Source organism: Erithacus rubecula (genome assembly GCF_903797595.1).
Source record: "Erithacus rubecula genome assembly, chromosome: 16".
In the NCBI taxonomy this organism is placed as follows: Eukaryota; Metazoa; Chordata; class Aves; order Passeriformes; family Muscicapidae; genus Erithacus; species Erithacus rubecula.
The window spans coordinates 13,531,088-13,552,896 of NC_136668.1; the positions used below are offsets into that span (position 1 = coordinate 13,531,088).

At 46.3% G+C, this 21,809-nt stretch overlaps 1 protein-coding gene across 1 annotated transcript; it reads left to right on the top strand.

Moving 5' to 3' along the window:
- The first annotated feature begins 2,178 nt into the window (after positions 1–2,178).
- LSM11 (LSM11, U7 small nuclear RNA associated) lies at positions 2,179–11,833 on the top strand. Its single transcript, XM_079319427.1, has 4 exons — positions 2,179–2,693; positions 5,949–6,088; positions 6,832–6,915; positions 8,386–11,833. Exons 1-4 carry the CDS (start codon positions 2,192–2,194, stop codon positions 8,767–8,769), a joined length of 1,110 nt encoding a protein of 369 aa, XP_079175553.1. The 5' UTR covers positions 2,179–2,191; the 3' UTR covers positions 8,770–11,833.
- Positions 11,834–21,809: the final 9,976 nt, after the last annotated feature.

Genomic DNA, 21,809 nt, shown 5'->3' on the forward strand with positions numbered 1-21,809 from the left:
TTCACTGTCTCCTATTGTGCACAGCACTGCATATTAAAAAAAAAAAAAAACAAAACATTCCAGGTGCAAAGAGGGAGCCAGCAGCAATTAGTGCTGCTGTTTTCTGATTTTCCTGGGAATGACACAGACAGAGCAGTGCTGCCAATCCATGTTTGTTGGAGGGAAGGGAGGAGTGTGTGTTGCCTGCTCTATGCACAGTTCTATTGTGTTTTAACTGTCACTTAAGAGTCTTTGTCCAAATTGACATCTCAGAACAGAAATATTTCTGCTAATGGATAGGGGATTGTCCCAGTGTAACTGGAATTGGAGTGAATTAACCTGTTTCAGTGCAGAAATACAGCTATGGTGATGGGTGTTTAAATGGCTATTGCTGCTTCTGACCAAGCTGGTTTCAAAAACATCCCAGAACATTAATTGGGCCTGTTGTTGCTAATGAGGAGATGGTCAGCAGTTGGGACTGGCCATAAAAATAGAAAGAAAGGATCAAGTGTGACTGAAGAAGGTCACAATACTGAATTAATTTCCCATTAATTCTCTTATCAGTCTACTCTTTTCTGCAGAAGAATGCAGAAGGCAATGTGGTTTTGGTGTTTAAAAAAAAAAAAAAACCCTCTGACCAGATACTGATGTAAACTTCAACTTTTCAGGTTCTTCCTGAGATTAGCAATGAGTCTGTGAGTTTTTAATAGCACAGGGCTCCCTCCTGCTTCTCTGTACTGATTAAATACATGCAATGAATGTATTTTACCTTCCAACACAAATACATTTACTTGACTTTGAAATTCCATGTTACTGCTTGGTGCCTGACTTTGGATATTACATACAAAGCAACTGTTCCAGAATTGGTAGCAGCTGGCTTTTCTCAGCCTGGTAACAGATGAAAGATTAAAAAACTAATTTGGCAGCCATTATTTATGTTTGGAAAGTATTATATAGGTTTTTTATTTTATATATTATGGCTGCCTGATACATTCTACAGTATCTTTATGTATGTGCATTGTGTATTAGGTCATAGTCATCTAAATAACTCATTCTTACAATATTATTGAACAAGTCAACATAGCCATTCACATATGGATGCAGACTTTGGAAACGAGAAGGATTGTCTGTACAACCATGGCCTTTAATTTGTATTGAGATAAATTCTAGAGAAAGAAACTCCCTGTGGTATCCTCATGCATGAGGTGTACATGTGTATGACTCCTGTAGGGGAAAGTAACGATTCCCAAGGCTCAAGCAGCAGCCTGGTGTTGGTGGCACACACAGCACACAGGTGTTTCTGTAGCTGCTGGAGTCCTGCACCACAGTAAACAAAGAGGTGTTTCCTCTGAAGCTGGTGAGCAACCTGTGGCTGATGTATTGTTGTAACAAGAGGCATTAAAGGTACGGGAACCTGTTATGAAACATTAATAGAGGTGGTGAATCATTACAGTAAAACCTATAAAAAAGTGTTTCCTTGCTGTTCCTCAGTGAAATGACTCTGCCCTGTGTATTCTTTTATGCATTAAACTGCAAATTATGCTGCAGCTGCCTGTTGCTCAGGTGGGATTTCATGGTCTGGGGCAGGGGGGTTTGGTCCCTGATCCAGGGATGGTCCCCAGAGTGGGCTGCAGGGGGAGGGTTGCACCAGTGGGGATAACAAATTAATCACAGATTTGTTAGGGTTGGAAGGGATTCCTGGAGATCATCCAGCCCAACCATCCTGCCAGGGCAGGGACAGCTGAACAGGTTATCCAGGAACGTGTTCAGGTGAACCTGGGATATCTCCAGAGAGGGAGACTCCTGGGCACCATTCCAGCGCTCTGCCACCCTCAACGTAAACAAGCTTTTCCTCACGTTGAGGTGAAATTTCTTGTGTTTTAGTATACATGCTCTGCTCCTCGTCCTGTCACCGCGAAGAGCTTGGCACTATCCTTTTGTCTATTGGCTAAGCAGGCCCAGCTCCTGCGGTGTCTCTTATAAAAGAGTGGTGCTCCAGACCCTTCACCACCTCGGCGGCATTTGCTGGGCGCTCTCAGCCCCGCTGTCCCTCACACCCGGGCGCTCTCCGGCCCCTCGGCCCCGCTGTCCCTCACACCCGGGCACTCTCAGCCCCGCTGTCCCTCACACCCGGGCGCTCTCCGGCCCTCGGCCCCGCTGTCCCTCACACCCGGGCGCTCTCCGGTCCCTCAGCCCGCGGTCCCTCCCGCCCATGGCGGCCGCTCCGCCCTCAGGCCCGCGGCGTTGCGCGGCAGCGCCCTCTGGCGGCGGCGCTGTGCGGCGCGGCCGGCCGCAGCCCGGCATGGAGGAGGACGAGGCGGGCGCGGCGGGCACGGAGCCTCGGGGCTCCCGCCGCCGCTCGCCCAGCCCCGGCCGCCTGGACGTGAGCTCCAGCCGCTTCGACCCGCTGCTGGCGCTCTACTCGCCGCGCACGCCGCTGCCCTACCCCGCCGCGCCCTGCTTCAACAACCTCGCCGAGTACGAGAGCTTCCAGCGCGGCCTGCGCCGCCCGCCCGGCCGCCGCGCCGCCCCCGCCCGCCGCGCTGCCCCCGCCGGCCGCGCGTCCCGCCGGGGCCCGCCCGCCGCCGACCCCGAGCGCATCCAGCGCCTCCGCAGCCTCATGGTGAACGCGGGCCCCGAGCAGGAGGGGGCCGAAGGCGGAACGGCGAGGCGGCGGCGGCGGGCACCGCGCAATGTCCTCACCAGGATGCCCCGTAAGGGCGCGGGCAGCGCGGCCCCGGCTGAGGGAGGGTGTGAGGGCCGGGGTCGTGCTCGGGTGGGGCTGGGCGCGGTGGAGTTGCGGCGGAGTTTGGGGGTGAGAAGGGAGCGATGGCTTGGGCAAGCGGCTGGGTGACAGTGCGGGGTGTGGATGGTGTGGAGGGAATGATTTAGTTTGATGGGAAATGACACTTAGGTGCAGCGGCACTGGGTGCCCAGAGACGCTGTGGCTGCCCCATCCCTGGCAGTGTTCAAGGACAGGTTGGATGAGCCTTGGAGCAGCCTGGTGGAGTGGAAGGTGTCCCTGCACATGGCAAGGGGATTGGAACGAGATGGGCTTTCGGGATCCTCCCATTCCGTGATTCCCTGAAATGCTGTGCAGGAATGAGGAACAGCATTTCACAGAGCTGCTCACGCAGAGATGACATGATATTGTGGTGGTGTTAATTGGTGAATTATATACGTCCTCTTGGTTTTAAGGAGAAAAGGGAAGAAACACTGCTGTATTCTCAAAAGTACTATTTTAAACCAGGACTGATAATTAGGTCAGTGCAGGATGTAGTTAAACCATGACCACAGGGTAAGTCTGTAACACGCTGCTGTTATTTGGTTGCTACCCAAACATCCTGCAGGCAGAAATACTGGCATTTCTGATAACAGGATGGCAGAACAGTGGATTGAGGTGTGAGGCAGCTGTGATGTAAATTCATCAGCTGTGATGATGGTATGTATTTCTTGTAAAAATGTTATATGTGCAGTCAGGGTAAACATGGCATTGCTATCAGGTGGGATGTGACTTTAGTGCACTTAATTAAAAATACTGGAGTTTATTTTGGGAGCTAATTATCTTTACCATCACCTCATTTTTTATTTTTTTTCTAAAAGGGCAAAGCCCAGAATATTCAATTCTGAATAGCCAAGGCAAAACCTTTTTCTTGCTTAGACACTAAAACACAATTGCTATAGATGATACATGATCTGAAGTATCACACTTATTGTTCTGCACAAATGCAGGGATTCTTAGTTTGCACTGGTGATGAAAATAAGTCTTGGTATTAAACATGTGCTTATTTTCTGCAGGTAAGGGTTGGAGTTTGAGTACCAACTAGGTAACTTTTTTCCCTATCTATTGAAACATTGTTCATGCTGGTCCTTAACAACACAGAAGGCACAGACAGATTTAGTCGTGTGCTGAGCCTGCTCATTGCAGTCTTTGGGGCTTGCAGAGGAGGTGTGTTCCAAAAATAAATGCCTTGCATTGCTGGTTTTATTTTTTTTCTGAGAATGTCAGGTTGTTGAAGGGTTTTTGGATGATATGTTCTGCCCTTTTGCTCAGATGAAGCTGGAGGTTTGCCATGGAGGAGCCAGAACCTTATACAGCAAGGATAAGTGGCAGAGTGTAGGTTTGGTAGAGATTTGCAGTGTTTTCCTGGGTGCTGAGAGGCAAAGGCATATTTGGAAATAAGAGTTGGATGTAGAATTCTGTAAAATTGTAGATAGAGTTCCTACTTAAAGGGAATATTGGAACTTAAAATCCATAAATAACTCTGGATTTTAAGTTCTCAGGGTTGCTTAGAAAAAATACTGTTTTCTGTTTGGAAGCATCAATTTGATATTGTGATGGTGTCATCTGAGGTTCCTGTGATGGATCTGTCAATTCCAGAATATAAGTTTATTTTCAGTTCAGCTGAAGGAGACACAGAGACTTGTGGAAAGACCCCCTAAGCAAGGCTGGGAGGTGCTGAGACAGCTTATGCTCTGTGTGAAACCAATTTCCTGCAGTTATCCAGCTGGAGAGGGCTGGCAAGAAGACAATGGATCTCAAAAAATAAATGTGATCAGGTTAATTCAGAGGAAACTGATTTAGATATCCCTGCTGTGGCCATGAATTACCCTGCAGCCCAGTCCTGCAGATCAGCTGTTTTTTACACAGTCACTTTACAGTTACAACAAACACTTTCTGGTATGCAAATCAAACCTTGAATGCACAGTCCCCAAAGCACAAGGTGAGAGATCATCTCTGGCTCACATATTTTATTAATGTGGAGAACTGTGTGAGATTTCAGGCCAAGTCTTTTCCCTGACTCTTAGTAGGAATTGTACAGCAATCCTGGGGCTGTGTTTGCACAAACAAATGGGTGCCAAGGCCTGGGTGAAAGTTGTAAATAATATCCACCTCTCTAGATAAGTTACACTTGCAAAGATTTCTGGTGTGCAGGCAAGGCTTGTGTGAGCCAGGCAAGCTGTACTTTTTTACTGAGTTCCTCCACTTTTGTCCTGGTTAAAGCATTATTGCCCTGAGGTTTAGCATGGTTTAATTGCTGCTGCTCCTTAGAGTAATTTTATTTCCTTGCTGAAGGCTTGTATGGCTTTGAAGGATATTCAGCTGGCTGCTGAAATCTTAACTGAAACAATGCATTTTCATCAGTTTAAACTGGTCCAGTTTAGTAAGTTGAAGGATTTTGAGTCATTCATTGTTTCAGAAATCCCCTTGTAAAGAAAAGGAACAAATCTGCTACAATTCTTTATTTGCAGCTCGTAACTAATCTGAGGTAGCCTTAACCAGGCATTTGTCTTTTCTGTGGAACTAACTCTGCCCCCATGAGCTTTCTGTTCCCCTCTCAACCACTTTTATTTACAGTTGGAATTACTTGGCATGTTTTTGAAATGTAGCAAAAAGATTTTCAGCTAAGGCTGATTTGGCTGAGGGCTATGTAAAGCAAAACCTTCATATTTTCCTAAGTCTTTGGACCCCCCATTGTAAGAAGAATTATGGTGGTCTGGTAATGGCAGCCACAGTGTTCTACAGTGCTTGGGGCTTCTTCATTGCTATTGTTGTGAACACAAGTGTTGGGCCAAGCTCTGCCATACTTGTATGTAGAGTGGATTTCTACATGGTTTTTAGATAGATACTGAAGGGAGAGTTTTTACAAGAATATGTCATGACAGGAAAAGCAGGAATGGCTTCAAACTGAAAAAAGTAGGTTTAGATTAGATATTAGAGAGAAATTTGGCTGTGAGGGTGGTGAGGGCCTGGCACAGGTTGTCCAGAGAAGCTGTGGCTGCCCCATCCCTGGAAGTGTTCAAGGCCAGCCTGGATGGGGCTCTGAGCAATCTGGTCTAGTGGAAGCTGTCCCTGCCTGTGGCAGGGAGTTGAAAGATGATCTTTCATCAATCTTTCCACCCAGGCCATTCTCTTCTATGATTCTGTGTATTTTGTGAAGACTGCTGATGTTCTCTTTCTGTTGCAGTCCATGAGGGCAGCCCACTGGGGGAGCTGCATCGCTGTGTCCGGGATGGTGTCAGGATTAACGTCCACATCCGCACTTTCAAAGGGCTTCGTGGGGTCTGCACGGGCTTTTTGGTTGCATTTGACAAATTCTGGAATATGGTAATTGTTGTTTCAGCCCTTGATTTGGAACTGCTGCATTGAAAATTGAAAATTGTGATAGGTTTAAGCAAATGTATATGGGGAAGGTTGATGTGGTTTTGTGGTTTACAAACTAATTTGCTCTGGTACCAAGTGCTGGGTTTCAGACTTAAGTGGTACTTGGTGTTGGACTGGTACATCTGGGCTGTGCCAAACCATCTTAGGTTTTAGGTGAGAGAGAATCTTTGAAGTGTTCCCAACATCTTCAGAGGTTTTGTATAAGAACACAGGAAGGTGGAATATGAGGAATATCAGAAGCTTCCAGAGCTTTCTCTGCAAAACCCAATCTTTTTATAATGGTGGATGCTTCTCTGTTTTCTCTCACTAACATCACTGAGCTGCCAGGGACAAAAGCTTTTCCCTGTTTTCTACCTTGGGAAGATCTTAAAGACAGTAGATGGAAAAGCAGCTATTAAATATTTGTGAGCCTGGAGGTGTGAAAAGTTTGGAAGTGGGGAGGAAGGAAGGATTTTGCAGGCAAGGATAAGAGAGATTTTGGATATAATGCAGAATGAACTTTGCTGCTGCTTTTATACTTCAGTACAATTTAGATGATTAACAAACCAGCTCCAAAGCACAGCTTGTTCCTGGGATGGATTTTTCTCTCAGAACATAATTTCATAATGCTTTGACACAAAGCTGGTCCAAAGCTGCTTCGTGTTTTATTTTAATTTTAATCTTTCAGTTTCTTTTATCTTTTTTAGGCCCTGACAGATGTGGATGAGACTTACAGAAAACCAGTAATGGGCAAAGCCTTCTATGCAGAACCTCAGCTCTCACTGACCCGAGTAGGTGACATCTCCTGTTTTCTTTCTGATTAGGATCTCCTTTTTCAAAGTAATAAAAGGGGAGTATTGATTTGAAGCCCATGTTTACATTTGAAATATTTTACCTTCTTTTCTTACAGATGACTCTAAAATAACATGAACTGAGCAAAAAAATACCCAAAATGTGTTCTGATCTTTCTGAAAGTACTTTACTAATTCAGTGTTACTAAAGTTCCACTTTAGAATCAGATCAGACTCGCTGCCACTACTTATTGTAGCATGCTGAGCTTCTAGAAGGTCAATCAGTGGGTTTTGATGTGGGATTTGTTCTGTGTGTTTTTGCACCTGTGGCTGATCAGCTCCATGTTTGTCATGGCAGGGCATCCCTCTGGTACTCAAGTTCCTCATAGCACAGTCTGTTTCTGCAGCCAGAGAAACAACACAGCTCTTGGTCATTTGAGCTTCCAGTCTGGGTACTGTGAAGCCCAAGATCTCCAAAGCTCTCTACTCCCTAGGATCCAGCTGCAAATAGAGTTGTTTACCACGTTGACAACTGAAGAGATGATAGATGAACTTCTGAACAATGAAGGGGGAAAAAATGTGACAGGGCAGTGCCTGCTGAATGGCAACAGCTCCAGGCCTTTTGAACATCAGAGGAGCATCACAAAAAACATTTAAACTGTTGCATTGTGAGGAGTTTGCTTTCAAATTCCTGCCATTTAAATCTGTTTTCTCATAGATCCCACCCTTCCTTTTTTTAAAGATTAGTTAAAAATAATCAAGTTGTCATTGTTCCTTTAGCTGACTCTCACAGGCACTGGCTTTCCATCCTGTTGCTGGGAAGAGAGAGGCTAACCAAAAAATCTCATTTGTCATTATTTCATAAAATCTTGTCTGCTGCCAGAGTAAAAGCAATTTTTTTCCAGTTTCAGCACCATGTACTCTTAGATTAATGAGTTCATACAGTGCTTTGGGTCTGCTGCTGTAGCTTTTATCATTTCTCTGTTGTTTGTGGCTTGCTCACCTCCCAGAATATGCACAGATCATCTTTTACTTTGTTTTGGGGAACAGTTTTTTAGTGTACAGACTTTGCTAATGGAGGCCCCTTGTCTTAGGGATTCATGACACAAGGGTGGAAATCTCTCTAAAACTGTCTGACAACATTAAAAGAACATGGGGAAAAGAGAGATGTAGGAGCAACTCTGTGTTTATCCTGACCAAGGTTAAAGGCTACCACCCAGCACTGTTGCTCCCAAAATTAAATCCCTTGGTGCTCACATTAAGACAGTCATGACCATGCAAGAGACTCATTCACCTTCTGTCACTGATTGACTTTGGTAAGCAAACATGGTCTTTATTGCTGGTGGAGATCTGTTACTGTGTCTTCTCAGCTGATTTGAGATTATACATGAAAATACAATGTAAAAGTGTGGAACAAGTGGCCTCTGTTGTTTTACCAGTGTGGTCATAGCTACAATTGTCCTTTTCCAGCTGTTTGACAGACTCAAGCTGCAGGAATCCTCGGGGAAGAAGGGAGCTGACTCAAAGACTGTCTCAGAGGAGCTGGCCCTGACAAATGACTCTCAGACACTGAGTTTGAGAGCTGGGTCTGGACGAGGGAGAGCAGAAGAGGAGCGTGAGAAGCAGAAACACTGGGGCAGAGCTGGAGAGAAGAAGACCCCAGGTGACAGAAGTGAAGCTGATGGGGGCAGCAGGACTGCCCACACAGAGGGGGCCAGTGCTGCTGGGGCCCGGGCAAGGAGCCAGTCCCGGAGGAGGAGGCCCAAGGTGGATTATCAGCAGGTGTTCACACGCCACATCAACCAGATCTTTATTCGAGGAGAGAATGTCTTGCTTGTCCATTTAGCACATTGACTTGGCTGGGCCTCTGTCAGCATATTTATTTGATAGCATGACTTGCTGCTGCAGCTCCCATTGCTATTTAGAGTTGTCATTGAATAGGATGGTACCGTGGCTGGTTTCCCATTGCCACCACAAGGTAGGGGAAAGAATTATAACTTGAGCATCCTGGGCTTGATACCAAAGCAGCCCCATTAGATTCCTGTTGGGGGTCTCAGGAGAAGGTCAGCAATGCAGTTGTTTCTGTGATGAGGGAGTTAAGCACAGATCCTACTGTTTTTTAAAAAGAAGCTAAATGGAGAGGATTGTAAGAAAATTTTGGTGTATTCTCTTACAGGAGCTACATGTGGCACACATTTAAGGATAAGGTAAATCAGACCTGCAATGAATCAGAAATGCTCTTTTGCACATTCTGAATAATATCAGTAAGAAATTGCTAATGAAACCAGCAGTTTGTCTCCTGCTCTTACATGGATGTCCTCTTTTCCAGACATAATTCTGACAGTCATTTTGAAATACTTTATATAGGAGTCACATCCTGCTGATGGCTACTGGCCTCTTTGCCATAGTTAGCTCTGTAATGCCCTGTGTGATAGGAAACCTCTTAATTGTAAACTGCTCTTTAATTGGGTGATTGTGGGACTGTAACTTGTTTCCAGTATCAAAACTTAGGCTCTCTTTGTAGTGCTGTGCTTTGGCTCTGTGTCACCAGCAAGCAGATGATGTAGCTGATCCAGAGACCTCCCTGTTTGGAGTTTATCTGTGGGTGAAGGTGGAAAACTATCCTTTTGTATTTCACCCACTTGCTACTTAGTGAAGCTGGCAAGGATTGGGTTTTTCTCAGGTGTGCTGAGCACACCTGTCCTGTATTTAAACACCTTTCAGGCTCCCTCTATTGAAACCAAAGCTGCTGTGCCTCCAGTAGTTCTAATGGAGCAGGAATCTTCATGAGTCTTTCTTGTCCTTGTGAAGGATGCATCACCTAATTCCAGCTGAGCTTTGGACATGTGCCTGAAAAGGTTTTGAAGTATAGAAGTCAAACTCAACTCATCAGTGTTTCATTTTAGCAAGGCTGTTGAATTATTGCAGGTCAGGCCAGGGTTCTGCAGGTATAAACTTCTTTCCAAAAAACCTGCCTGCAGAAGTTTGAGGGTAAATGAAACTGTTCCATTATATAGCCTGTTCCCTTTGTTGTCAAAGGAGATTTCATGCTGCTATTCTGTATTCATCTCAACTGCCTTGTGCTTTGCAGCAGCTCTGTGTGTTTAAGCTGAAGTTGGGAAATTGCTTTATAGCAGGACTTATATTGCATATAGATACCTTGAGTTCTCAAACTGAGTGGCTGTACTGTGGGTGACATGAATTTCTGTTGCTGCAGATGCAGCATTCTGCTTGCTTGGTCGTTAGAGATGTGTCTGGTGTTTGGGTGAATCACAGTGATCATTTAGCAGGCATTCTGGATACACAAAGCAGCTGTTTGCCTCTGGGGGAGCTTGAAACTTATGTCAACATTTCACACGACATGGGGCTTGATGAGCTCAGCCACTGAGCTCAAAGCCAAGTTCAGCCTGGGACAGAATAAAAAGCATGGCTGAGGCAAAATAGTTTCATCAAGGGTAAAGATGAAAAGGAAAAAAAAATTAAGTAGTCTCTACAGCTTCTTCTAAAACATTGCTTTACTGCTGTAATCCCATCCCTCTGTGAACTGAGTCTAGGCACTGAAAAGTTTCTTCTCATGGAAGTTCTTGTTTCCCCTCCCTTCTTTACTGTTTGTGTTTGCGTTCATGTGCTCTGCAGTTTTTCCCTTTTTTTCCTTCCTTTCTTTTTTTTTTTTCCCCCCTTTCCTTTCTCCTGTCAGTACTTTGTCTCCTCAGGACATTCTAACTTCTGGTTTACAAAGACTGTTCTTGTTGTCCTGGCTTCTGCACCCTTTCCTGCTTGGTTTCCAATGTACTAACCAGAACCTTCACAAATTCCTAGGAACATGTGAAGCTAGAAACAAGGTGCTTATGTCTGCTCCTGATTTCCCAGCAGCTTTTATTGCAAGTGAATATTTTCTTCCTTATGTTTGGATTGTGAGGATTTTCCCCTCTTTTCTGGCAGCTTTGTTTTAATTTCAGCTGCTTGGGATGACTCCTCTTTGCCTTTTCTATTAGTACCAAAGGCCACTGGTTTTGACCTCTCCTCTTTCCTTCATATTTGACCAAAGGGTATCAGATCTCCCTCAGGCTGATATACAGTGACAGCTCATTGAATTCTTGCTTTTCTTCACCTCATATTCTTAATTCTGTTTGTCTGCCTAGTTCATGCCTTGTGCATTAACTAAGATACAACTACTATGAATGTTTTTGTGGCTGTGCTGCCCTTCCTTGTCAATTGATACTTCCCCAAATTCTCAGTTTCTGTTGGAAGTCTCAGTGTTTCCTTTCCTAATGGGCTTTTCCCTGAAACCTTACAGATGTTTGTTGCTTCACATCTAGGAGTTTCTTTGTTTACATTTTATGAAAAATGCTGGTGCTTAGACTTAAGTTTGTGCCTTGATTTTTATATCATCCCTGACCTGTTCTTCCAGAATCATCACCTTGGTGAGAAAACATGGTTAAGGATTATAGTTAATCTACATTTTTTTGCACTACCTCATTGGTAAAATGTTCCTCCTCTCATTTATGAAGTTGGTTAAACTGCTCTCTCCCAATTTAGATTTAATGAATTATTTGTTGGTTCTTCTTTTGTTTCCTACTTTCCAGTCTACCTTTCTCATAATTTCCAAGCTGCTTCCCAAATACTGTTGCTTCCTCTTCTACAACTTCAGATCTTCCAAACTGTCTTCCTTTCCCCACTTTTACTGCCATTGTATATTTTTAAAATGCATTATTAAAATGCTATCTTATGGATTTTGACTCTTTCAAGCATCGTGATTGTGATGAAGCAAGTGATCCTCTAGGTGTGTTGTCACTTGCTTGTTCAATACTTCAGATAATGTTGCTCTTTAAATAAAATTGAATGTCATGTTCTGAAATGGATTCTTCTACCTCACTGAAGTATTCTTCCAAATATGTTAAGAAAAAGAATAAGAAAACAACTTTTGGAAACAAATGAACTTTGGTTTTCAGTGGTTTTTTTTAATTGTTTCTGTTGTTTCTTTCTATGGTTTTCCTTTTCCAAACTCAACATGATTTTTTTTTTCAAAAAGTTTTTTGCTCCCAGCCCTTCATCTCTTGCTGCAGTGGTGCTATGAGCACAAACACACCAAAGTCTTTGTGCTAAGGAATGAAGAGTAAGAAGCAGGGAGCAACATGAGAGTAGAAAAACTTTGGGCAGCTATGAAAACCTCCCTGGAAAGGATCCACAGGTTGCCACCTGTCCTGTATTTCTAGAGCTTTGCTCAGCCTGGTGCTTAGCAGTGGTTCTTAAAGTGTGTTTGGGGTGAGCTTCCCAGTTACTGCAGGGAGCAGTTTTCTGCAATAACTTTGAAGAATCAGTGGGATAATTTGAGAAAGTTTGAAAATAATTTCTCATTTCTGGGATTTTTCTTAGGAAATGTTTTTGCACAGGTGCTTCATTTTTATCAAACACTTCTTAGGCTGTGATAGTAGAAAAGGTAAAGCCAATTGGGGAAAGAAGCTTATAAAAAAGTGTAGGTTTGGTTCCTTTTCTTAACTGACTTGTCCAGCTTGTTAATTGTCTGGAAGGCTTTTTTTTGACCTAGAGTGAAGTACTTAGCATGTCCTCCACAGGTGATTGCTGAATTAATCAGTGAGTGCTGTTTTCCATCTGCTTCTTCTCCTTTAGTGTTTGGATTCATTGTTCCCTCAGCAGGGCAGTGTCAGCAGGAACAGGCCTGAGTGCCCACTGGTTTTTACCCTTTCCTAAGGAATGTTATCCCATCCAGTTTTGAATCCAGAGAGACTTTGGCTATGCTTGACTTTTGTACTGTTCTCTTTAGATTTTCTTGGAATTATTTGGTCAGAAGAATTCATTATCTTGGATAATGTTACTTTCTGGAGTAAACTAATCTTTGAAAACTTTTGAGAAATAATTTTGTTACTTATTTTCCTTCACAAAGTGCTAGGTTTTCCTAGTTTCTTGCAGTCACCCACTTGCCCCTGTGAATCACCAGGTGAAGAGGTGTGCAGGATAAAAAGAGGCAGAGAAAAAAGGTGTCTAATTTTTGTAGTATTTGACATTCTGTCCAACATTCTGCCCACACTCACTCTTTCTGTTTCTTACTGGCACTGACCTAAGTGAGACAGGTGGCAATTATTTAATTCAGAATCTTGGAGGATGAATTTATGAAGGTAAATTTTCTGTCTTTGACTAAACAGATCACTGCAAGCTCTGCCACTGCATAAAATTGGAAGGCACAGTCCTGCACCTTTTCAGAGGTGATGGAGTGATTCCCTCAGCCAAGACAGATGTTGCCTGAGAAGCTGCTCAGGTATATGCCAGTGTCTGCCTCAGAGCATAACTGCAAATACTGCCAATTAATACAAGGATGGTTTCTCTCCTGCCTGCACTGCCAAGTGTAAAATATGAATGCTGAGGTCTGCAGCATCTGCAGCCCAGAACTACTTCAATTCATGCTTTTGCTTCTTGACATTGGCAGAAAAAACTCAAGTTTATACTAATAGCAATCCTAAAACAGCCTGTTAGAATATTAGGAAAGGCTGCTGCTGACTAGAAATAGTATTGGAAAAGGAACTTTATACAGAATTTGTGAAATTCTGATTGTAATTAAAGTTTTGCAAACCAGGAAAGGCTGAGAGAGTTGAGATTGTTCAGCCTGGAGAAGAGAAACTCTGTGCTGACCTAATTGCAGCCTATGAGTACCTGAAGGGAGCTTGCAACTTGTTGACATAGGAAGTGCCTTGGGCACAATCCTGCCAGCACTGGGCAGTTGAGCTGTGTGGATGAAGAGGAGGATGCTGAGCCAGCTCTTGAGTGCATCCTCCTTGTGCTGTGAGCCCTTCACAGCACCTGAACTGCTCCTGGAATCTCTACCCCTAATGACTAACATGTTTGATCCTGCCTCTTAACATTTTGCAGAGGAAACCCAGTGGGAGAAGAAGGAAGTAAGCAAATTTGCTCTTTTGTGGTGAGGATGGAGCAGGCTTGGGTTTCCTTGTTGGCTTTCTGGGGTGCAGGAGAAAGGACTATAATGGGGAAGTAGCAGAGATGATTGTCTCATGATGTTTACAAGTCCTTTCAGATGTCACTGTAAGTGTTCTTGCTCTAAGCTGGTGGAAGTGAAGGCCTGGCAGGGAAGGAAAATGCCTCCTGATGTTCCTGGGTAACTATCTTATTAGCTTCTAGCTTTCTGGTGTACACCTGGATGACTTTGTAGAACAAAATTAGTACACCTGAGACTTTCAGTCAGTCTTGTATTGGTTTAGAATGAAAAGTAGTTTGATCAGTTTGTGTGAAAACATAGCCATCCCTTTTTCCTCTGAAAAGATCAGTGCTCTCCCTCAGGAAAGAAATGAAAGCTGCTCCTTCACAGATTGCTTCTGATTTCCACTGCTTCAGAGCAAAGTGCAGCTGTGCCAAGGTGTCTTCAGCTGACACATTATTCTGAGAGGACAAGATGAGAGAAATATTTGGTTTCCCTTAAAATAAAAGGGGCATTACAAGGGGAGCAGATGGGTTGAGCTCTTTTGAAGTGGTGTACACACCCACTGTAGTTGCACAGGTTGGGATGTGTTAACCAGTCAGTCACCTGCCAAACTTCCTTAGGGACTCACAGAGGAGCAGCATGAGCCACCAGACTGATTGGAATTGGGGATTGGAAGTCAGGGGCTGACAAATTCTGCTCTCTTCAATGCCTCTTGCTCACTGAATGGCCTTGGCAAGTCACTTCCATCCCTCTCCCTGATGCTCCACAGCTGTAGCACATCCAAGAGCACTCCTTGCCTGTTAAGTAGCTGGGGAAGTGGTAAATGCAGTACAAGTGCCCAGTGTTGTTATCAAAACTCTCTCTGTCAGGTAATGCAGATACATCAACCCTCTGCCCTCTCCAGGCTCGTGACTGTTAGTTAACCTCACCTTGGCACATGAAAACCACGTGGGGAATCAGGTACAAAAACTCTTCAGTCTTGAAATCACTGATGTCTTCAAGGTCACATTTGGTGACTTCAATATCTGTTTCACAGCTGCAGTTCCATGTTTGGGTTAGAGTGATAAATGAGGGTGTAACTTGTTTGTATTTCCTTCTTTGTCTTCCTAAACATTTTGTTTCTTAGGAAGCTGATGCTGCTATGAACATGTTGGATAATACTGAACTTGCAATATTCTGCTTTCCAGATGTAAATGTTTATATTTAAAATTGCTAAGATTGCAATGCAATAAACATATCCATGTAACACTTTGCCTCAAAGCATGAATTTCTTTGTGCTCTACAGTACAGTGATATGCATTCTGTCAGTGAAGGAACAGAGACTGCTGTGGTTAGGACAGATGCTGGATGTGTAGACCCACAGGTGTGAATAAAGCACTGCTATCTACTCACATAACTGGGGACAAACCAGTTATTTGTGTGTTCAAAAGGGTATTAATCTGCAAAATAACAATACCATGATACTTGTCTTTTAGAGATGCAGAAGTGAAGTGAAAAATGTTGATAAATGTAACCACCAGTAGCCTGATCTCTCAAAGGTCTGTTACCTGTGTGGTCTTCCACAATGCCATTGGGAGATGCTTTTCCAGGAACTGGGGAGGTCCAGAGCAGCATCCAAGCATTTGCTCCAGTGTGTGCAGAGCCAGTGGGAACCTGCCTTCCAGAGCCTTTCTACTCCCATGGTAAGTGATGCTGATACGTTTGGATCAGAGTTGTCTTTTTAGGGAGAAGTTCTTCCTTTTGAGGGTGGTAAGGCACTGGCACAGGGTGCCCAGAGAAGCTGTGGCTGCTCCATCCCTGGGAGTTGGAGGGTTGGATGGGGTTTAGAACAACCTGGGGCAGTGGAAGGTGTCCTGCACCTGGCTGGAAGGAGTAATTCCCATTGCAGCCTGGGAACTGTGGGATCAACAGGTGCCCTTTCTGTGCAGGGACCCTGCTCCCAGGAACCCCATCCCCGGCAGGAGGCAGAGGCTGGAGCGATGCTCCCACTCTGTGGAGGGGCCCCTCTCTGGGAAAGGACTGGGGAGATTTCCAGAGCTCTGGATTTCTCCCTTCCACGGGCTCTAAGCTCTGCAGAAAGTTTGTCCAAACATTCAGGTATCCCCAGCCACCAGTGTGGGGGCTGCGGGCACTGGCGGGGCCCTTGCCGGTCACTGTGCTGATCCCGGTCCCGATCCCGGTCCCGATCCCGATCCCGGTCCCGGTCCCGGTCCCGGTCCCGGTCCCGGTCCCGCCCGGAGCCGCCGGGCCGCGCCCCGCCAGGGGGCAGCAGCGCGCAGGGAAACCCCGCGGCGCCGTGAGGGGAGCGGGAGAGCGCTCGGGGCCGCGGCAGCGCCAACACCGCCCGCAGCCGCTCCCGCAGGCACCGGGAGCGCCCTGGGGTCTGTCTGTGTCCTGTGTGTGTCCCTGTCCGTGTCTGTCCGTGTCTGTCTGTGCTCCGCACGGCCCAGGTCAGGCCCCGTGTGAGCAGTGTTCGTTCGCACAGCATCATCTCTGCCTCCACAACAGGCCAAAGCTCCCCCTAAAAACAGCCGCCCTGGAGTGCTGGCATGGCTGGAGTCACCGGGAGAGTCCTCACACAGTCACAGAACCGCTGAGGCTGGAAAAGACCTCCAGGATCATCGATTCCAGCCTGTGACACCCTCCAGCTAGACCAGACACGGAGTGCCATATCCATCATTCCTTGAACCTGCAGGGACAGAGACTCCACAGCTCCCTGGGCAGCCCTCACCCCAGCCCAGGGCTGACAACATGGTCTGACGACATGCATTGCTCAGAACTCAACCCGTGTGTGTTGGCTTAGGTGCATCCCTGCAAACTGACTTGTGGTTTGCACCAGAGCCTGCAAAGGAAACTCCATGATGGACAAAATATCACTGTGTTTGTCACAGGGAATGTGCAGACACAAATCTGGAGACTTTGCAGGGAAGCAGCGCTTGGTGGAGGGAACCACGGCCAGGCCAGGCAGGAGTGACAGCACAGCTCTGCCAGGAGCCCGTGTGGGTGCTTTGGATGGGAGCAGAGGAGCCCTGAGCTGTGCAGCACAGGTGAGGACGTGGCTGGGGGAAACCCTGGCTGTGGGAGGATGCAGGAGATGGTGCTGGGTCTGCTAGAACACATCAGGAAACAGCAACTGCTGGCACTGCTGCCCAGGCTGTGAAACAGCATTCTGTGGGTGCCCTTGCCTTGTCACATATTTACAGGCAGAAATCACAAATCACTTACACACAATGATGCAGTGAAGTAAATCCCATTAAATACTGTTGCTTGAGAATGTGGGTGCTGTGGTAGAGTTATGTGTAAATGCACCAGAACAGGCTGGAAGAAGGAAACCAGCCCCCTGCTGTCCTGCCCTTCGGGGGATGAGGCTCAGGCTCTGTACGTTTTTTCCATCAGAGCATGGTCAATGGAACAATTGTACAACGTGTTGATCAGGAAAAGGATGTGGGAGCTTAAGTGGAAAAGCTGATGCTATCGTGCTAATGGCAGAGCAGCAGGAAGGATGGCAAACAGGATACTCACCATGCTCAGAGGAAAGAGCTGGGAGCAATGCTGGGGCTGCAGGGCTGGAATCAGCCAGGGCCCATTCTGTGAGCTGGGACAGGCTGGACCAGAAAGCAGAATGTTCCTGATCTTACACTCCTCTGCTGAGAGCGAGGGATCCTTGCTGATTCTTTTTGGGGAAAAGTGGGCAACTGTTGGGCAACATCCCAAAGTTGGTGGAAAAACCAACTGGATAAAAATTTTTAGTTGTCTTGGAGGCTTGGAAATGAGAGCAGTGGGAAGCTGAAAAAAGGGGTGGGAAATACCCTTGGTGGGTCCTCCTTGCATCCAAAGTGTAAAAGTGAGAGCAAAGACATGGCTTTTAGTTGTCTTCTTTTGGAGGAGTGTCTCACAGCGGGGGATCCATATGGAATAAGGAGCAGTTTGTGTACGTGGGACAGTTACTGACTGGGTGTCAGGAAAGGGTATTTGGGTGAGGGGCACTGGCTGTGTTTGCTCCTGAAATTGCCCGTGTTTGTAGTGTTTTGAAAAACAGGTGTTAAAAAAGTTAATATCTCAAGTGGGCAGAGGATGCTGGTCCAAAGGCAGGTGTGTCACCCCGGGTCCCCTTCCCACGGTGTGAGGGATGGCAGGTGATGTTGCAACACTGAAGTGAAAGTGGGTGGTGGAGTCAAGGTGCACTGAAACAGATCGTTGATTTCACTTTCCCTAAAATCAGCCCAGAGGTGGAATTGGAATCGGCTCCAGCCCCTCCTGTTTGCCTTTGGAGCTGGATATTCCAAAGTGTATTCCTTGGTGTGTTGCTGGTACTGCAGTAACATTTTTGTGTGTGTGTAGGCTCATTTACAAATGCTTTGCATCTGGGTTTGCCCACCCTCCTCATGTGCTGACAGTTTTATACTGATAAGATAGTGGCTATTAATTAGTTTATTTTGAAAGCAGCCATGTGCTTGTCATTCCTTATTGGGTCAAAATGCTCTGAAGTCATCCATTCCTCAGCTTGGTGTTTTAATTAAAAAGACTCTTAAAAGAGGGTGGTTCTGTCTCCCTTTATTGCAGTCACGGCAAGGTTAGTGCAGCAGAGTGTGAATCACTCGCCGAGAGCATCTTCCACCCTGGCCTTACATCTATTAGCAAATGTAAACTAATGAACAAAGAGCTGGTGTTTGTCACAGTATCCACTGTAAGGGCTTCCCAAAACTGTGCAGGCTGACACGGAGACATTACAAAGGACTGCAGCCCCCGACCTCAATGAAGGCTTCAAAGGGAACTCCTGAAAAATTTCTGCTGCCCAAAAATGAAATTCTTCTGGTAATGCAGCACTTTAGTAACCAAAACTACACCCAGACTTGTGCTGACTGGGTGAAACAACGTTGTTTCGCGTGTGAATGCTGTTCTGTAAAGCCTTTCTTGTTCCATTTACTATATGTATTTATATATATACAAGATGAAGGTAGCAGCTTACTCGGGCAGCCACCTGCAGTGACCCAGCAGGCACGGTGTGAGGGCAGGAGTGGGCAGCAAGAGCCACGCAGGCACCAGTGCCTGTGATGGGCTGGGATTGCTGAAATCCCAGCTCCCAAAATGAGAAAGGACAAGAGGATGAGTGACAGGACAAGGGGGAAAATGGCTGAAAGAGACTAAGTTGAGGTAAGATATTGGAGAGAAGCTCTTGGCTATGAGGGTGTTGAAGCTTGGGACGGGTTGTCCAGAGAACCTGTGGCTGCCCCATGCCTGGAAGAGTTCAAGGCCAGGCTGGATGGAACTCTGAGCAATCTGGCCTAGTGAAATTTGGTTGAATGGCAGGAGGGTTGGAATTAAATTATATCCAAGGTCCCTTCCAACCCAAACCATTCCATGATTCTGTATTCTATGAAGGCCTGCCTCAAAGAAAATGATGGAAAAATCAGCAACTGCTCAGGCACCCACATTTGCTGTAGGTCTGGCCCTGGAACGGAGCAGGAGCAGAGAAGCCGCCCGGGGGAGCCGGGTAGGAGGTGCCGCTGCGGCCCCGTCCCGGTGCGATGTCCATGTGCGATCCCATCTCGGTGCGGCCCCGTCCCGGTGCGGCCCCGTCCCGGTGCGGCCCCGTCCCGGTGCGGTCCCGTCCCGGTGCGCTCCCGTCCCGGTGCGCTCCCGTCCCGGTGCGGTCCCGTCCCGGTGCGCTCGGGCTGCTCCGGGGGGAGGCGGCGGCGCTGCCCGTGGCTGTGCTGCAGCTCCGGCCGTGCCCCTCTCGCAGCTCTCTGCCCGCTCCCGCCGTGCTCCGTCGCACACCAGGTCGCTGCCTTTGCCGCAGCCCCGTGTGCCTGTCAGGCTGCGAGCGCTGAAGGCAGAGGCAGCCCCGCTGCCTCCTGTGCGCTGGACCGTGCTCCGCTGGCCGTCACTGCCGAGGCCCGGAGCCGCCGCTGCCGCGATGCTGAGAGCCGGGCAGAGGGGAGGCCGGGGCAGCTCCTCCGGCCGGCGCAGTTGTGTCTAATTAAGTTGAAAACTGTCATCCTGTCTCTCCTCCTGCCTGCAGCCAGCCCGAGGCCTCGGCCAGGGCAGCTGACCCTCATCGCCACGGCTGCCCCGAGCTGCTGCCCAGGAAGCTCCCATCATTTCTCCAACTTTATTCTGTTTGCAGATATTTGAGGTTTCCCATGAGCTGCAAACACCAGCACAGGGAATGGAAGGTGATGAGCAGCTGGAGTGGCTCTCCCACATCCCAAAGGCAGCATCCATGGGACAGAGCTCAGGTATGACTGTTGGCAGTCAGCAACTCCCTTTGTCTGCCCAGTGCCACTTTCCTGGGAAGTATGTATATGAGAGAAAGATGGAAAATGGCCCAGCACCAGGTAGCCACATTTATGCACATCAGAATGGGCTGGAAAACCACTTGGAGGCCAGTCCAGGAAGCTCAAGGTGGGTGAGACACTTCCTCATCTCCCTGGGAGGATGTGCCCTCCTGTCCAGAAGGTGGAGGGACAAGGGCAAACAGAGGTGGGTAGAGAGAAAACTGAAAGAACCAAATTTCCTGGCTTTTAGGAATTCAACCTTTAGTGCTCTCCAATCCTGAATTTTGTTTGCAAATCAAAAATGGGGAAAGATTTTGGTAACCTTATAGTATCACCAACAGTTTGTTAAAAGACTAATTGCCAAGTAGCTTATGCATGTGGGACCATTAGTAATTCTGTAGCTATGCAAATTAAAACAGTGATGTATGATTTATAGCTTTAATAATGTTCTGAAGGCTCTTAAATTTTAATCACTTGCAACATCCTTTTTAATATTCAATTACTTTATTAACTAATTAGGTCACTTGCTGAAAAAGCACATAAGGCTGGTGCTATTTTAATATCAGTTGAACATCACAAAATACCTTTGAAATAGTGTAAATGGTTTATTTATTTTAAATAGATCATTAAGATGCTGTAATTAATAAATCAATTACAGAAAAAAAGACAAGAAATTGATAGATGCCAAATCACAATAGTAGTGGCTTCTCTGCTTACTTTATAATTGTTCACTGGGATGCTGAACTTGGTGAACATGGCCACTGAAGCACCTTCCTGGATAATTCGTATTCAGCTGAAGGGATAAGGTTTGAGATCTGCCTGGCTCATTATAGATGCTTTTTGTATGGATTTAGCTTTCTGATTGATAAAAGCTCTACAAATTACCTTGAAAAGTGAAAGTACTTATAAGGACAACACTCCTTTGCCTCGTGCTCTTTTGTCTTCCTCGAAACAGATTTTCTGAGGGCACTGCTGAAGCCGGGCTGGAAGGGAGAGCCCCGGGGAGGGCAGCGGGCGGCTCCCACAGCGGGCAGCCCTTGCTGCTGCCCGGGGGCTGTGGCAGCGAGCACCGAGGCAAGGAGAGAAAATTCCAGCCCTGCAGAAGCAGGAAGGTGCTCGGCTGTAGTGAGAGGTTTACACCTCCCCTTCACACCAAGCCTTGAAGTAAAATTTCAGACTCTCAGCAGTTAAACTTGTCCACCAGCGTGCTGCAACTCTGAAAGAGATTTTGAGCAATCTACTGTCTTAAAACTAAGGGTAAGACAAACACTATTCTAGGAATTAAGTCAATCTTATTAACAGATTTTGGTTTAAATTGTACTGATGTGATGATACAAAGTGCAAATTTTCTCTCTTGAGAAGCTGCTAGTAAAATCTGCAGTAATTACAGAGCACTCAACTTCCCATTTTAACTTACCTTGCTTCCATTTCCTTGTAACAAAAACCTGTAAATCCAAGGGCAAAAAGCTTCGTATTGTAATTTCTGCTAAACTGAAGATTGCCCTTTACAATTGAGCAGCAAAGAAAACTACTCCAAATCTCAGTTTATAGTTTCCTGGGAACTGAAGCATACACGGTGGAAGTCTGGCTCTAAAGCAGAGTCCATGTGTGGTAACAGGTCCCAAACCCCAAAATAAATGCTGCCTCTTCCCCCATCCCAGGGG

Coding starts and splice junctions, on each gene's coding strand:
- LSM11 (XM_079319427.1), top strand. CDS start 2,192: ATGGCGGCCGCTCCGCCCTCAGGCCCGCGGCGTTGCGCGGCAGCGCCC. Junction 2,694..5,948: donor TGTCCTCACCAGGATGCCCC/GTAAGGGCGCGG, acceptor TTTCTGTTGCAG/TCCATGAGGGCAGCCCACTG. Junction 6,089..6,831: donor TTGACAAATTCTGGAATATG/GTAATTGTTGTT, acceptor TATCTTTTTTAG/GCCCTGACAGATGTGGATGA.